Here is a 17,060-nt window from a genome sequence, read left to right on the forward strand (position 1 = left end):
ATATATTGTATTTAGTAATCTTTTTAGGATAAACTAGATTTACAGCATTCCGTTTTATTTCCTTTATCACAAATGTATGAACAAATATGGTTTTATTAGTATCTCCTCTTGATATTAACTCAGTATTGAGTTATTATTAATGAGAGTTATTTATTAATGAAGTAACTAATAGAGGGATTTGGAGAAAAAAGGACTTAGTGAAAGGCCAGAACATTTATTTCAATGAGATCTACATCAAGCCTGAGGTAGAATAATCTAGAAGAAATGAAGGTCTACATAAATTCCTTTTGGAAGAGTCTAAAAATCTCTTTTGGCTATTTTAATATCAAATTAATCATTGGATCCATCATCTTTGTCATGAAAAGTGTCTGCCATTAACAAAACCTGTTCCTCTTGAAAAACCATTAGCTCTCAGTGAACTACCTAAAGTTATGGGGTACTCTGAATAAATTATAACCTGAAAGAGCCACTGTTTAATAATAATTCACACTCTCATGAAAAATATTGAAAGAAAGTTTCTACTGGCAACAATGTCATATTTTTTATTGTAGTTAGCATAACTTTAACTCTTAAAAGTTTTAATTTTTTGATTCTAAGGGATATGTTTTTCAGAATATGCATAAAATTACTTTTTAAATGAAAAACAAGTTATTATTTTGTGCATTTATGAACATTATTAAGATAATTTTTAAGTACAGTGATATTTTAAATTTTTATTTCTAATTTATTTTTATTATTGACACTATTACCAGATGTCCCCATTTTCTTCTCCTCTGCCCACTCACCTCCACCTAGTATCCACCTGTCTTTCCCTCTGGCCATCACCACAGTGTTTTCTATGTCTATATATGTTCTTTGGCTAATCCCTTCACCTTCTTTCACCACCACCCCCAACCATAGCTGTCAGTCTACAGTAATATTTTTAAAAGATTAATGACAATAAAGCTCTTCTGTATTATATTTCATATAAAATTAAACATATAAAATAGCACAGTGTTGATATTACATATGAAATATATTTTTGTATGTTTCATATACAAATAGCACCATTTGTGTATATATACATATATAATAGCAAAGTGTTGAGCCTATTTAAAATAGCCATAAAAACAAGTCAAGGGGCTTCCAAGATCTTTAGCTGGAGAGGTTAAACTTTTAAATTAATTTTAATAGAGGTCTATCACAAGTGCCTTTGTAGGTTAAATCTCAGAAACATGTCAAAGTCATCTATGAATATTTATGTTATTAATGATAATCCATAAAGTAGTAAAGTTTTTTGCTATTTGTTAATCAATATAGATCATGGCATTGAGAGTCACAGCATTTAATGCATTACTCTCTTTCCAAAAGTGCTGGGTGGATTTTGTTCAGGTAAGATTCTAATGTTTTTCTTCAAGAGTTCCAGTGGAGCTCCAAACCATAGAATTAGGTCATTATTTTCAGCTTCTGTCACTTTGAACAGCTAACACACTTGGCCTCAGCTCCAGCGTCTAGTTGATGTGCTAGCTGACTGTTATGGTTTTAGTTTGGGGTTTCAGTTTGTCTTTGTAGTTAAAATGTATCACACTAGAATATCACTGATCTGATGAACAATTGGCAACTGTTAAGGTATCATATGTTATTCCTATGGAAATATTGAAAACAGATTAGCAAATACCTTAAATATATATTTGATTTTTTAGTGTATTGTAGATATGATACTACTTTAAGGTGCTTTGGCTGGTTATACCCTGATTGCATTATTTTTAGTTTAAGTAAAAGGATTTTGAGTTTGATTATGTCTTCTATTTTCTATTAAAGAACATCTAAAAATGAAACTGCCTTTTGATCCAGCAATTCTGCTACTGGGATTATACCCTAAGAGCCCTGAAACATCAATCCAAAAGAAACTATGCACCCCAATGTTCATAGCAGCACGATTTACAATAGCCAAGTGCTGAAAGCAACCTAAGTGCCCATCAACAAATGAGTGGATAAAAAAAACATAGTATATTTACACAATGGAGTTCTATTCAGCAGAAAGAAAGGAGTTTATACCCTTTGCAACAGCATAGATGAGACTGGAGAGCATTATGCCAAGTGAAATAAGCCAGGTGGTGAGGGATGAATATCATATGATCTCACCTTTAACTGCAACATAATCAACAAAAGAAAAAAAGCAAACGAAATATAACCAGAGTCATTGAAAATAAGAACAATTTAACAATAGTCAGAAGGGATGGGCAAGGACCGAGGGGAGAAGGGCTTTCATGAACTACTATAAAGGACACATGGACAAAACCAAGGGGGAGGATGGAAGCAAGGGAAAAAGGTGAGTATGGAGGGGGTGGGGAGAAAATACAGACAACTATAATTGAACAACAATACAATAATTTTTTAAAAAAGAACATCTATACTTTTGCCTGTAAGTATATTACCAATAATATCAGATTCTCTATTTATTGTATATTGAGAAAAAGTGTATGGGCAATTAATGCATTGCAAGAAGAAGTGTCTGGTCATCTCTGCCCAAAAGCTGACTCTTTCACCATGGTGGATGAGGTTCTGGAGGAAGGAAGAGAAATCATAGTGAAACCCCCATTTTTTGGTCTGACTTTCTTTTTTCCTGTTTCTCTCGGCAGGAACTTTTTACCCCTGAATGCAAGTTTAAAGAATCTGTTTTTGAAAACTATTATGTAATCTACTCATCTATGCTGTACAGACAACAGGAATCTGGTAGAGCATGGTTTTTGGGGCTGAATAAAGAAGGGCAAGCTATGAAAGGAAACAGAGTAAAGAAAACCAAACCAGCAGCTCATTTTCTACCCAAGCCATTGGAAGGTGAGTGTTATGTGTGCATATCCTTATCAGATTTATTACACATTTATTCTTTGTATTGATAACACTGCTTTGGGCATCAGTAACCCTTGGGGAATGCTGGAACTGTTCTTTATCTTGACCTGGGTGATGGTTGCACAGACATGTAGTTACATTGTACATTTAAGATTTGGACACTTTGCTGTATGTATATCTATGTCTATATATGTATATCCATATTTATACTCACAAATTGATAGAATATATACACCTCTATATTCCATTAATTTTAACAATGCCAGCAAAACTCCCTCTCTACCTATTTCTAATGTCTTAAATCCTCACTGCTCCAACTTTTCTAGCCCCTAAAATAAATTAATTAATTTACTTTAAAAATTTTTAAATTTATAATTATGTTACAAATCTGTGGCTGTGACAATAGATATATTAGGAACACCTAGTTTAGAGTATTATGGAGTAAATATATTTGCCTATTTTGATGTTATCTAGCTTAAAGTAGTCATATTATTATAAATTATTTTAAGTACAGAAAATGAAGTTAATAACTTGTCTTTTAAAGAACTTGTTGATTTAAATATCTCCCTTTCAAGCTGAATAATTGTTTAGTATTCTTAATTGTGGCATTATCTTCTTTTACATTCACCTGCAAACAATGAAGTCATTTACTTTTACCAGATTCTCAGAAAGCAGGCTATAAACTTTTGTTAATTAGAAATATTTTCACCTTTCTCATCAAGGATTTGGTTAGAAGTATCATTTACTTTTATCTATATAAATTTGCTTGTGAATTACAAAAGATGACATTGAGGCTTCTCCATAGCATTTTTAATTTAAATATTTCTTATTTTTCATGGAAAATTAGATATACAATAACTAAATAAGCACTCTAAGCTAGTTTAGACAGTTTGATTTCATGCTTGTTTTTTATCCTTACAGGAAAGCCTCAGAAAAATATCCACATTGGTTTTATAAATCCACATTTTCTCTATGAGAAATAATTTAAAATATTGAAAATTAAAATATTAATAATATGTGAGTTTATAATTCAGCTTTCAGTTTTCCTAATTTTGGAAAAGCACTCTTGTTGATTAAAAGCATCTTTATAATTTCAATGATATTGACTTCCTATCATCCTCTCCTAAATTTGTCTCTAGAACAAGTCATTGAAACCCAAACAATTAACCAACAGGGTCTATCTAGGAAAAGAAAGCTCATGCCAAACTGTAATATGAGTAAATTATTCTCATTATATGATAAATCATAAGGAAAATTAGAGAATAAATAAGGAATTAGAGGGTTTCTCTGTTCTTCTAAAATAATACCTCAATGATTTGTTTTATACTCTTTAAATTAATTTTGAAAACATTAGATTAACTAATAATCAAATACAAGTGAAAAGTTTAAAAACTTAGTCAATAGTAGCTCTAAATAAATCTTGTTTTCTTTGTCTCATTACATCAATTTTTTTAATATAGACACTTAAGAATTGACTAAATTTCTAAAACTTTATCTCTTAGCTGCAGAAATGTAATGAAAAGCAAAAAGTTCTTTATGTCTCTTTTAACTGAAGCAAAATTTGGAAACCAACTGTTTAATATATCCAGTAAGAAATATCTGAGACTCTAAAGGTGTGGTAAAATAATATCAGTTGGTATTTTAGTCACACGCTGAACTGTTGTGTGTGTGTGTTTATATATATATATATATATTTAATATATATATTTATATATTTATATATTTATATATTTATATATTTATATATTTATATAAAGGAAGAGAGGAACAATATTTTCAAGTAATTATCAAATACAAGTACTCTTAAAAAACAATTGAGGGGGTATTGTAATGACAGAGGTTATCACATAGTCCAGTTGATAGAGGAAATTAATTTCAAATTTTCAAGACCCATACATGATATAAATTATGTCATTGAAAGTGTTAGGGCAAACTAGCTACTTGATTAATTAGTGATGCTCTGGGGCATTCATATATTTTATACAACTTCACACTAGACAATCAAAGTTAGTGCTCTGATATTATTGTCTCTTAATTGGATTAGTAGTGGGAGTAAGAGATTGGAAAGTGTTTCAAGGATATGGATTAATCCCTTTTAACACCTTGCCAAGTCATTTAATATAGGTCTGATGTATACAAGCACTTTCAAATATATGTGATACTGAAAAATCATGATTCACAGATGCAAAAGGTAAAATTCTACCACCTTAAACAAAAAGACTGTACAATATATGGTAGTTCATCCTAACTATACATAAGTTCTCTTCATAAAGTATATTAAGTCCACTTAATGTTATCTACACATACTGGGAACTGCAACTTTAAGCAAAACATAGTCTAATGAAACCAATTTTTTTTTAAATATATTTTATTTATTTATTTTTCGAGAGAGGGGAAGGGAAGGAGAAAGACTGGGAGAGAAATATCAATGTATGGTTGCCTCTTTTGAGTCCCCTGCTGGGAACTGGCCCACAACCCAGGCATGTGCCCTGACTGAGAATCGAACCGCGATACTCTGGTTCACAGGCCCGTGCTCAATCCACTGAGCTACGCCAGCCAGGGCCTAATGAAACCAATTTTAAGGTAATAGAAATCAAATTGTTTTCTTCAACATTATAATGAACTTTACCATACAACATTATTCTAGGACCTGAACTTTCAAAAACCTCAAAAGCAGGCTTGGCAGGTCTAATACACTTGTGTTTCTGATGACAGATGATTTTTAACTCACCTAGTCTTCCCTAAGCATCAGACACCCTTTTTCTTACGATTCCTAAGAATGATTTTCTTAAAAGCCACATGAATTCTTGTTGACTGTGTGGCCAGACACTGTTCAGGCAGTTTCTCAGAGTTCACCAGATGTCAGTCCCACTTGCTCTCTTCCCATTATGTACTTCTGCTTTGTATGACATCAGTTATTAGATTTGTAATAATATATCATGAAATGAGGCTTAAAAACTAGAAAATACCACATAGTTGCTTTCCGTTATTTAAGAGTCTCTTTTCATAATCTTGGGAGAGGAAATCTAAACAATGATCTTCCTAAGGCCCTGGTTCAGGAAAAGCAAATCCTTTGTTATTGCTTTGTATAGCTTTGAAGTTGACACTAGTGTGACCATGTTTGCTTTTGAACCACTTCAGAGAGAAATAATTTAATAATCTAGGGTGTAAATGTTTGAAAAGATGAATAGGGATTGTGGTTCAAGTGTTGTCAGTGTGCAGTGGAAAGGAGTGTGCAGTGGAAATTAACTAGGTAACAATTTCTTTTCCTTCTTTCTTCATGCCCTCCTTTATGTCACTAGTTGCCATGTACCGAGAACCATCTTTGCATGATGTTGGAGAAACGGTCCCAAAGGCTGGGGTGACACCAAGTAAAAGCACAAGTGCATCTGCAATAATGAATGGAGGCAAACCAGTCAACAAAAGTAAGACAACATAGCCAGATCCTCACAGGTGTTGTGACTTACTCATCCTGAACACAGTTGAGTGATTTATCCTTGTCAAACATTCCTGCTCCCGTGGCTGAGGAGCAAGCAGCTGGAAATAAGTGGATGCTTGCTATTTGCTATTTTGAACTTTTTGGTTGCAAGTGGATAAATCTCAACCTGTTGCACCTCCTACAACAAGAAGACACCTGAATAACCAGCTAAACTCAGACCATGGAATGCCCTACCAGATATGGAATGCCTTTTTAATACCTTTTCTGTGACTGTGACACTTCATGTGAATGATAACTTCACAAGTACACTTGATACCTTGCCTGCTGACAGCTACCCATAATTCTTTTTGAGTCCTGTTTCAGCAACCTCCATATGTTTAAGTTCAATTTTATAGCTCACAGATACTGAGTAATTTCTAGGTAGAAGCTGTAAACCTGTGCTCTTATGGATTTCTCTCCTTCCCATTTTTACAGGCTGCTTGCTCCACTGTCTGTGACCTATTGCAGGTATTGCGTTTCTCTAAACCTTAAATGTTGCAGTTGGCTTAGTTCAGAGAGTGATCAGGGAATCAGGAAGCCTTCTAAACCCATTACTACAAACTGTATCATATAGATCAAGAGTGGTGTCTCTGGCTCACACTAGCAATTAAACACACATATATGCTTTGTTCATTGGCAGGTACTGTGCTCCTGAGGTCAGCGTTGCTGGGGTGAGAAATGGGTCAAACACTGTCCATAGGATGTTCTCTAAGATATGTATTTGATATGTGTTTGACATCCCCCTATAGTTTCTTTGTGTGTGTGTGTGTTTTATACATATCACAAGCTTACTGGTAATGGTAACATTTGCCTTGCCCAGCGAGCAAGACCCACTGGTTTTTGAGAAAGTGGGTCCAAAGAACTCTGTAGGCCTTGTAGGCCTGATTAAGGTTCATTTTCATCTACTATTCCTCATTATTTGGAAAAAAGAAAAAAATCAATGATTACAACTTACAAAAGTTGCACTACCTAAATATATTTCAGATATAATCCTTCCTATTTTTAATGAACCAAATTTAATGCCATCCTGGGTTTTGGCTGCGTTCCACTCACACTCAGCAGAGCATGGGCAAGGCGGCTGTTGTATTCTTTTCTGCAGCAGCAATGCAAACATTAGTTATAATTAGACTTTAATATTTTTTGGTGTTTAATGACGAGTTTTTAACTGGATACATTAGGAAAAAATATTTTTTTTAGCTCAGCATGCTGAGTCGGGTACTGTGTATTTCACCAGTCCATACCTCTAACTCAACTTCTTGGGGCCCAGGTTGCCCAATGGTGGGAATAGAGGTGCCTTGCCATGATCTTAGAATGCAGTCTGTTGAATTATTCTAGATACAATTAAAGGCAAACCAACACGTTCAAACATTAGGTTGTTGGCCCATTCAACCAATTTACTTTTGTTTCATTTGCTTTCTTAATTTTCTTTTAAATAACTCTGAGCTTAGGGGAGACAACTCTCAAGAAAGGCCATGAATAGTTGAGACAACACAGTGAAGAAACCATGCAAAACGTTCAATATTGGATATAAAGAGTTGCAAAATGTTTAATACTAAACTGTTTGGAAATATGTTGTCAATTCTGTGTATACTTAATAAAATTCAATGTTTTGTCCTTAGAAGAGTTGAGACCAAACTGAACCTCATTTATAGAAAACTACATGTGGGATTATTATATTGGCCTCTTGTTATTAATTCTATGTTGAAGGATGACCCAGTCACCATTTAACCCCATCTGCACTGTATTTCCTGGAAAATGATTTTGTCACTGCTTTTCTAAGTCTCCATGACAGTTCTTGCCCAGCATTTAAAAATATTGGCTTGCTTAGCTGATTAAAGATTTAGTATAAGTTTAATTGTTTATGCTTATTTAATTTTCATATTGGATTCCATTTTAATAAATAAAAATTTAGCATAATGTTTGAGTAGATTTATTGTTGATAATGGCTAAAATACAAATGCAACAAAATGATTCCTTGGCCCATTCTTGGTTTGTTATACCATTTTGAAGCCTATTGTTTTTTTAACAGGATTAGTTAAGATACATTAGATGAATTTTATAATAATTATTTAGAGAAGACATATAATCCATAACATGTGGCAAACTATGAATAATTTAACTTCAAATTATAAGTAAATGGGATTATAGACACTGCTTATCCCAACATTCACACACACACACACACACACACACACACACACACACACACTTATCAAACAACCCGCTGATTTGTTTCTGGTAATCAGCCTTATTTATTGGTTCCTTTTTCCCCTGCAAGGCTGCTTATTGGTTAAAACTGACAAGATTTATTTTTCTGAAGACTAAGATTTATGAAAATGTGTACCTGTTTTTTTATATGAGTTGTCTACAAGGTCATTTATCCCTATGAGTGGATGTCAAAATACTTTCTTCTAATATATGTTTAGACATATTGCACAAGGTCTTTGTTATTTGCAAATTATTCTGATCACTTCCTTTGTGTCTGGTCTCATCTGTTGAACAGAACAAGGGCAATACTAATGAGCTGCATGTTGTAGGGCCTTGGTTTCAAGAACTGTTGGTATATATTACTCAATTTACATACAAAGAATTTGCATTGTACAGTTTCTGTCTTTAATATCATTTGTTATATTCACAAACATATTTAATAAAATATTTATATGAAGGCATATTAGAAAACATCAAACAACTTTATGTAATGGAATGGCATTGCATCACCCACAAATATAGAGACATGTCATGTATATAAGTTGGTAAAGTCAACTCCCCCCTTTACCATGCCAAAGAAAATTTTAGCTCTTTGATGATACCTCTTTCTCACTATTTTTCCAGGATAAGACCCTTCTCTCTTTTTCCCCTCAAAAATCAACCTTGTTGTTATTAAGTAATTGCAGTCTGCTACCACTGATGTCCTGTATAGTAAATCTGATGGAACTCATTTGTATTTACAGACTGTATTTTGTACCTACATGTACATATGTCAATTGTATTGAGTCTAATATCACATTCCATTTGCATGCATATCTGATGTGGGAAGGTTATTTCTATTGATTCATTATGATAGCTGATCGCTTCACCCATCCCTCAGCAATGCTTGGGAATGTTAAGGGTTTGATATTTCAAATGACACCATTTTTATTTTCTTATCAGTTTGATTTCTAAAGTGTTTTGCTAAAATTTTACCTAGAAAATATTATAAAAGAAATGCAAATAGTCCACCCTATGTAAAGAGTAAATTATACTGAGCATCATTTTGTTATAATTCCTGAAGAATTTAGAAATTATTTGCTGTAAATGTTCATTTGCCCTGAGTGTTTTAGAGTGGTGGGTGGCTTCAGGACCTCCACAATGAGCCCATAAGTATCCTGCTACAATCTTTCTAATTATCTGCCTTTTGAGTAAGCAGAGTTTATTACACATGGCCAGCTACTTAATTAATATCTAAAGCACTAGTACAGTCAAACGTTTTTAGGATGACCAATATCAGACTAGGTTATCTTTAAAAAAAGAACAACAACAACAAAAAACATTTCTTGTTTTCTATGTTAGATATGTATCACTTTTTAAAAAGTTTTCTCCCTAATATTATAGGGAAAATTAAAATTTCAGGGAGAGAACAGACTATAAAATCTATTTAGAAGGAAGTAAAAATATTTGAAAATTAATTTCAATTTCATTTCATCACAAGATTATATCTAGGGAAAGCAATTGAGCTAAATAGAGTCATATCAAAAACCAGATGTGAATTGTGTTACTTTGAAATACATTTCATAGCTTAAGTTCCTTAGCCTACAAAGTGGTACAGGGCCTGTTGACTCTTGAATATTGAATAGGTTTTCAAAGTTTTAAAAATAAGTATGAAAACAAAGGCTGAGTTGGTTTTGTTTAGTTTTGTTTTTTCTGGGTTTTCCATATCATTCAGTCTAATTCTTATGTTTGCTGGCAGAGACTGTTTGCTTTTGAGTTGGTGAGGTCATTCCTTTCAATGTATTGAAAGACTCTAGATGAACTCAAGGAGCCCAGGGTGAAAATGGAGTATAGTATTCTTCTTTTAGGTCTAATGACGTTAGTGGAATTTTATTGGAAAGTCCTACTGGCAGAATTTCTCAGTGATGGTTTGCCAAGCTAGCAGGGTTTGTGCCAATATCACTTACAAACTTGTTGCATTCTCTTCAGTTATTTATCCCACTGTAACTTGGGACGAACTTGAATAAGTAAATGAGATTTGCACACTTTCCCTTTTTCTTGGTCTCTGTTCATTTTTTTTCATTTTTTAATTGTTGTTCAAATACAGTCATCTCCATTTTCCCCCCGCCACTCCCCCAACCCCAGCCATCACCACCTCCCACCCTCAGTCCTACCCTCTTTTGGTTTTGTCCATGTGTCCTTTATAAATGTTCCTGAAAACCCTTCCCCCCACTCTTTTTATTACAAGTTTGTTCTTGCCTTGCCCTCCTTCTTAATAAAAGAGAAGGAGTTTCTATCTTAGCAAAGAAATAAAAAGTTAAAGTACAAAATTACATTTAAGAAGAGTAGAATGTATATCTTTACATGTAGCTATTTTTATTTTATTTTTTCCAATTTAAACTTATAAACTAACTTGCTTCTTAATAGATCTATTTGTGTTTGCAAGCTAAGTCAAAATGAAACACACACAAGAAATATAGAAAATTTCAGTTCAGTAATTTGTTGCTAAATGAACCAAGAATATAGTCGACTGCTATGTATTTTCAGCTTGTCAAAAAAGTGGACAAATCAAATTCTGAACTTTATAATAAACATTTCTCCATATCTAAACTTTTTCTTTAAAACATAAATGCCAAGGACATTTTTCTTTCATTAAATTTAAAAATAGCAACACTTTTATTGTAGTTGCAATTAATTAAAAGAGAAAACAAATATAGAAATGTGAGACACACCTCAGTTTACATGAGCAGGAGAAGGAAATTAAGGGCCATGCCAGCGGAGCACGTGTAAGCTCACTACTCTTTGGCTGTGAGCCAAATCCAGCTCACAATTAGTTTTTTTTTTATGCCCCAGGAGTTCAGAATGAGTTTTTCTTTTATTTTTTATGGTTTTATAATGTCAAACACAAACAAAGCAGAATATGCAACAGAGATGTATGTGGTCCACAAATTCTAAAATATTTACTATTTGGTTCTTTCCATAAAAAGCAGAACTCTGCAATAAGGGAACCTGGACATGTACTGGACATCACACCTTGTACTGTGATGGCTGGATAATGTAGTGAATTCCAATGTGTCCATCGTCAAATAAGTCATCATTTCAATTGCTAGTGAACAATTATAGTAAGTTTGTTTGAAACTTAAAATGCTTAGAGAAGAGGAAAGAATATAATCTATTTCTTAACTGCTTATATTTCCCTCATTTTACAAAAGTGATATCTCAATTGACATGCTCAACAATCATACAACTAATATAGTTTCTCTCCTTAATCTCAAGATAGAGAGAACAACTTCATAAATCTGTTAAAGTATGAAAACACTATTAGTATTAAAAAAATCAACATTAATTAAATTTTCTCTTAAATCATTTTCAATATCAATTATAAGTAATTCAGCAAACACATATTTTCCTCACTTTTGGTAATTTGACTTACAAAGTCCAACCCATGTCTCTAAAATATTTACATCATTAAGTAAAATTCCCAAGTAAAAATTTTCACGTTTAAACAATATGAAAATGATTTTATTAATTATAGGATTTTACACAATATAATTCACATTTAGAGAAAATGTGTGTCTTTTTTAGCCCTAAATAATTAAAGGCTGTCTAAACTAATGTGTGTTAGTAGATTTAACTGCAAATATGTAAGGGAAGTCCAAATTGTACATTTTTATAATCCAATGTAAATTTCATACAGAGCAAAATTTCATCATAAAAATAAACATTTTGTTCCCATCATTGTGATTATTTGTAATTTCTATTTAAACCATTTCTAGATTTTTCTTTTTATTCTCTGAGCTTTTGAGACTGGTGCCATATTATTATTATGGCATCTGTTCTTGATTTTTGTGCATGACCTTGATATTTCAATAAGTAATGTGTACTTAGAAGTAAGAGAGTATTTTAAGAGAAAGAAATACAGATTTTTGGTCTATTATAGATATTGTCTTTTCAAAAAGCAATTTACCATGGAGTAACTTAATTAGTGGAAAATCAGATTTCTTATACATGTAACCCATGCCCAGTTAAAAAAAATATTTTAGTAATAAAAATGGATGCTTTTGAATAACTCATTTTTGTTAATCATCAGTTGTTAAAATACATATGACACAGTGTAAATGACTTGTGTCACTATTTATTTAAAATGTTAAATTGTACATTTTCATAATTTTTATCTTTAAACAATCTTTTGTGAGTTTAAAGTGAGATTACACAAATGTCTTAATGACTAAAAATAGCCATTATCTTTTCAAAAGTACTAATGATCTTGCCTCTGCATCCCACCTGGTCCAACATTATACTTCATGTGTGTTTGTCTTCATTGTCTCCATATGGAAATACTGAGTGATATAGAATCCTGGAAAAATACGTTCGACAGATTTATGTGAGGATGTATAGTTTTCTTATATTCTAAAATGGCCTTTGTTGTGTAGGATGTGCATTTCTAACAACCATGTAATTCAGCATTTCTCAACTCCAGCACTATTGACACTTAAAGTCAGATAATTCTTTGTCATGGGGGAATGTCTTGTGCATGTATTGTGTTTAGCAGCATCCCTGGCTTCTACCCACTAGATGCCTGTAGCACACCCTTCCATCCAACCCAGCGTGGCAATCAAAATTGTCTGTGGACATTGCTAAATGTTTTCTGGGTGGCAGAGTTGTCCTTGTTGAGAACCACTGATGTAAACTGTGAAAGAAAAATTTATTTCTGGTATTATGTACATAAGATTTTGCTTTACTCATTGTTAATAAGTATCCAGATTTCATTCACGCTTTCAGAAATACAAAAACATACAATAGTCTCTTTGCCCTGTCCTCGTGGTGATTATATATGGTTTCCTCTGCATTTGCATTTTCTAATGGCCTATGAAAATAAGAATCCAGTCCTCTTCCATCTAATTAAGGATAGTCTGTGCCAAGCCAGATTTCACAGGCATTTCCATTCCATCCATCCCAGCATTCACAGTTTCCACAACTACATATTCCATTCCCTGAAATAAAATACACAGAAGGATCATTATCATGATTGAAATATACTGAGTTAAAAGATGTTATTGTAAACTATAACTGTTCATAATCAAAGCCATTTTATTTATTATCTGCTAATTTTCTCATTGCTGTCTTTCAAACAATTAATGGTATTTACTTGGTGCCACTCTCAAGTTAGCATCAATCTAATGGTGACCATTAGTATCACTCCAACTAAGTTTCCATGTCATAATTTTCTTTTTCTGTAGAGGGCAAGTTACATGTGACTTATGAATAAATGCTAAAGATCTTAAAGCTCCCTGACATAGTATGAGCTGGGCTGAATAATCAGCTAGGAGAGGAACATTGCATAGTAGGATAGACAGAAAGTGAATGTCTAGCTTAATGACACTAATATTTATCTTTGATCTTTAGCTAGAAACACAGAGAACAAGCCCTGGCTGGTGTAGCTCAGTGGATTAAACACAGGCCTGTGAACCCAAAAATTGCTGGTTCGATTCCCAGCCAGGGCACATCACTGGGTTGTGGGTGAGGACCCAGAAGATGACACATAAGAGGCAACTACATATTGATATTTCTCTCCCTCTCTTTTTGCTTTCCTTCCCCTCTCTCTAAAAATAAATAAATAAATTCATTAAAAAAACATGGAGAACAAATATATGTGTCTATATTTCTCCTACAACTTTTTAAAGAACATGTATTTCAGAACCAATTATTAGAACTCAATAACTCACGATAACAGTAGCTATTATACTCTTAACTTGTTTTCGTACTCCCACCCTCCCTCCGCACCACACACACTTTCCATTCCTTAAAAACAACCAATATATCAACCAACTTTGGTACTTGTTTCCTGTTTAAAATAATATTACATTCTCTACACCATGCTCAAGAGAGAATTCTTTTCTTATTAGTTATCGAGAGAATTATTTTCATTTTGCAATATGTAAAATAGCATATGTGGAAATTGGGGAAAGTTACTTTGGGAATTTTCCCAAAAATTATATAATTTTGGTGCATTTGTTTGTATTCTCTGCCTGGAAATAATGTTAGTGCTTATTCACAAATGCCCACCTCCATTTATACACTTTATATTATTTGGCCCTTGACAATACAGAAGCTCTCCTTCCTAGTGATGTACAGCAAAATGTGAGGTGTGTCATTTGCCTTTATTGCACAATGTGGCATAGATCAATTGGAGTAGGTCAGTACTGCACCTGTGCAAATGAGACCATCATGTTTGTCACAGTCTCTGTCATCACAGTCGCAGAATTCTCCTGAAATATACCATTCTTCAGCAGAACAAATGCACTTTCCACAGTGACAAGAACCTGAAATCACAAAGGGTATGTATATTGGTAGTCACCACATAACTAAAGGTTTCTGTCTAGAATAGAATACCATCAATGCATTGACAATAGGCTTCTAATAACCTACCTTCCAATGGTAAAATATTATGGAATAGCCAGTTGCTCAGAAGGGTGCTTTACTTACTGTAATTCAGAATGGTTATCCAGGAAAGGCTTCATTATGGATCTAAACAGTAGCAATTAGCCTTGAGCACGTGTTCCATGGCTCAGTCTGGTTAAAATGTTAATAAGAGCAGAATGTGACTGATTTTTATAAATGGCCTTCCAAAAAGGTGTTCAAGAATAGATGTTATTTTTTCTGAATTGAATTATGTTTTAAAAGTGTCTGTCCTTTAAAGGAATTGAATAGAAAATTTTATTAAGTGAGGCTACATTTTATAATTAAAACAACTGCTAAATTTATTGTGTTTATACTCATAGATTTTTGTTTATATGATTTCCTTAAAGTAAAGACAGACCTGCATATTGGGTGACTCATTGAAGTGCTGAAAATACACAAAAAACATTCATGTATATTTGACTTACTAAATTTTATTCTCAGGATTTCCTGCCATAATCCAGGATAGCCATAACCATCCTGCCAAAATGTTCAGCTTTAATGAGGCAATCCAACCACCTTTCTCATTACTTCATCCATTTCCCCTTTTATTACTTCCTACCTAATTAAAAACTTGCTCTTTGGTTATTAAAAATATTTTGGTCTGCTGAGAAACAACTTTATTAATGGTGCATTTAGAATAGTGTACCATTAATAGTGAATTAAATAGTGGTAAAGAGAGAAGAAATTTCTCTTAGCCTAAATGTCTTTAAATAACAGACTAAAAAACCCTCACTTGGAAAAATTACTTCTATAACAGCAGTATACTTTGATAGACCATTTGGCAAGAAAATTCCAGTTCTAAAAGTCTACTAGTCATTGAAATACTTAAAATGAAAAATGGAGACTTATTTTTGTACATGCTATGAAAAACTAGCTTTCGTTGGTCAGCATTTTCCCCAGCTGTGTTGTTCTTTTCTTTTTTTGTGAATTCTCAGTGCATCATAGAGGTAGAAATTTTTTCTACTGATTCTGAAACAAGGAGTAGCATAGCATGTAATAATAGCACAGTGTCATTGTTATTAGTATGTCTTATAGCACCTTTGTTATAGAGTGTTCTGGCTGTTTTCATAAATTACTGAGGATCAAATTGCCCATCTCTGGAAAGGGAAAACCTTTAGAAGAGGATTCTTTCTGACATATATAAGCCACATGAGTGCCAAGAGGTGACACATTGTTCAGCTCAGGTGGACGAGGACTTAGTCATGCCCGTGAGTGCCAGGCCAGCCATAGGGAGCAGCTGGTCCATCCTGGCATGAACTCTAGGGTGGTAGATTCATGACCATGACACTGCTAATCCATTTAATTTCTTTCTCAGTATAAAGACCCTTAAGAATGCTCTGATCTCCCTTCTATGCTTCTTACTGACTCCCATTCCTGGGGAATCTGTCACATTTTCTCATTTGTCTTCAGAGCATCCTTAGGACTTAAGAACAGGAAAGAAATGACATTCTTCTGACTTCAGAGATGAGAAAATGGAAATAAAGAAAGGGCAAGGGAATAACACTGGGCTACATGGGCAATAAAAAAGAAAAAGAAAAACAACAACAACAGAAAACCAGTTAACCTAAAATTCCAATCTGATTCAACCTACTGTCTGCCTATCTACCTAGCTGTGATATCTCTCACAAGAAAAACTTTAATATAGATTAAAAAATTAGTTGTGTGTTCCTACTGATATGAGTGACAGCTATATTGGGTGAGGCAACTAGAGCACTGGCTTATCTGGTTTTTGAAGTTTAACTTGTCCCATCTTTTTGGGGGCATAGAGAATCAGCCAGGGTGGGTAGAGGTGAGGGATAAGTGGATGGGTGGGTGTACCAGGGACTTATTTGGATGATATAGGACTCAATAGTATAATTGTGAAAGTTCCAAGGAGACATTTAATGACATGTGATTACAGCTACTGTCAGGCAACATCTTTAAGAACATCAGAGGTGATGACATGGACCTAGCTTAAAGTTATCAAGTTAAAAAGTTTATTATATACTGTTGGATATGAATAAATACCCAAACAAACATTTGATGAATTATATGAGGGGACATAACCCCCAAATCAGAATTTGTTTGTAAAATATTGTATACTTATTCTTATATGCTTAAC

The 17,060-nt window shown here is 33.4% G+C and overlaps 2 protein-coding genes across 4 annotated transcripts in view; one reads left to right on the top strand and one right to left on the bottom strand.

Moving 5' to 3' along the window:
• FGF14 (fibroblast growth factor 14) overlaps positions 1–6,271 on the top strand; it is a 784,900-nt gene extending 778,629 nt beyond the window's left edge. For all 3 annotated transcript variants that reach the window (XM_053670333.1, XM_053670334.1, XM_037168012.2), the window contains 2 exons: positions 2,622–2,820; positions 6,135–6,271. In XM_053670333.1, coding sequence (XP_053526308.1) covers positions 2,622–2,820; positions 6,135–6,271 — 336 coding nt within the window. The remainder of the gene's footprint in view (positions 1–2,621; positions 2,821–6,134) is intronic.
• Positions 6,272–12,003: 5,732 nt separating this feature from the next.
• The window catches only part of ITGBL1 (integrin subunit beta like 1), a 303,482-nt gene continuing 298,425 nt past the window's right edge, over positions 12,004–17,060 (bottom strand). Inside the window, exons 10-11 of the mRNA XM_053670353.1 lie at positions 14,707–14,820; positions 12,004–13,491 (exon numbers count right to left, since the gene is read on the bottom strand). Coding sequence (XP_053526328.1) covers positions 13,400–13,491; positions 14,707–14,820 — 206 coding nt within the window. The 3' untranslated portion in view covers positions 12,004–13,399. The remainder of the gene's footprint in view (positions 13,492–14,706; positions 14,821–17,060) is intronic.

Source organism: Artibeus jamaicensis, unplaced genomic scaffold (assembly GCF_021234435.1).
Source record: "Artibeus jamaicensis isolate MK-2021 breed Jamaican fruit bat unplaced genomic scaffold, CSHL_Jam_final contig_559, whole genome shotgun sequence".
NCBI classification, from domain to species: Eukaryota; Metazoa; Chordata; class Mammalia; order Chiroptera; family Phyllostomidae; genus Artibeus; species Artibeus jamaicensis.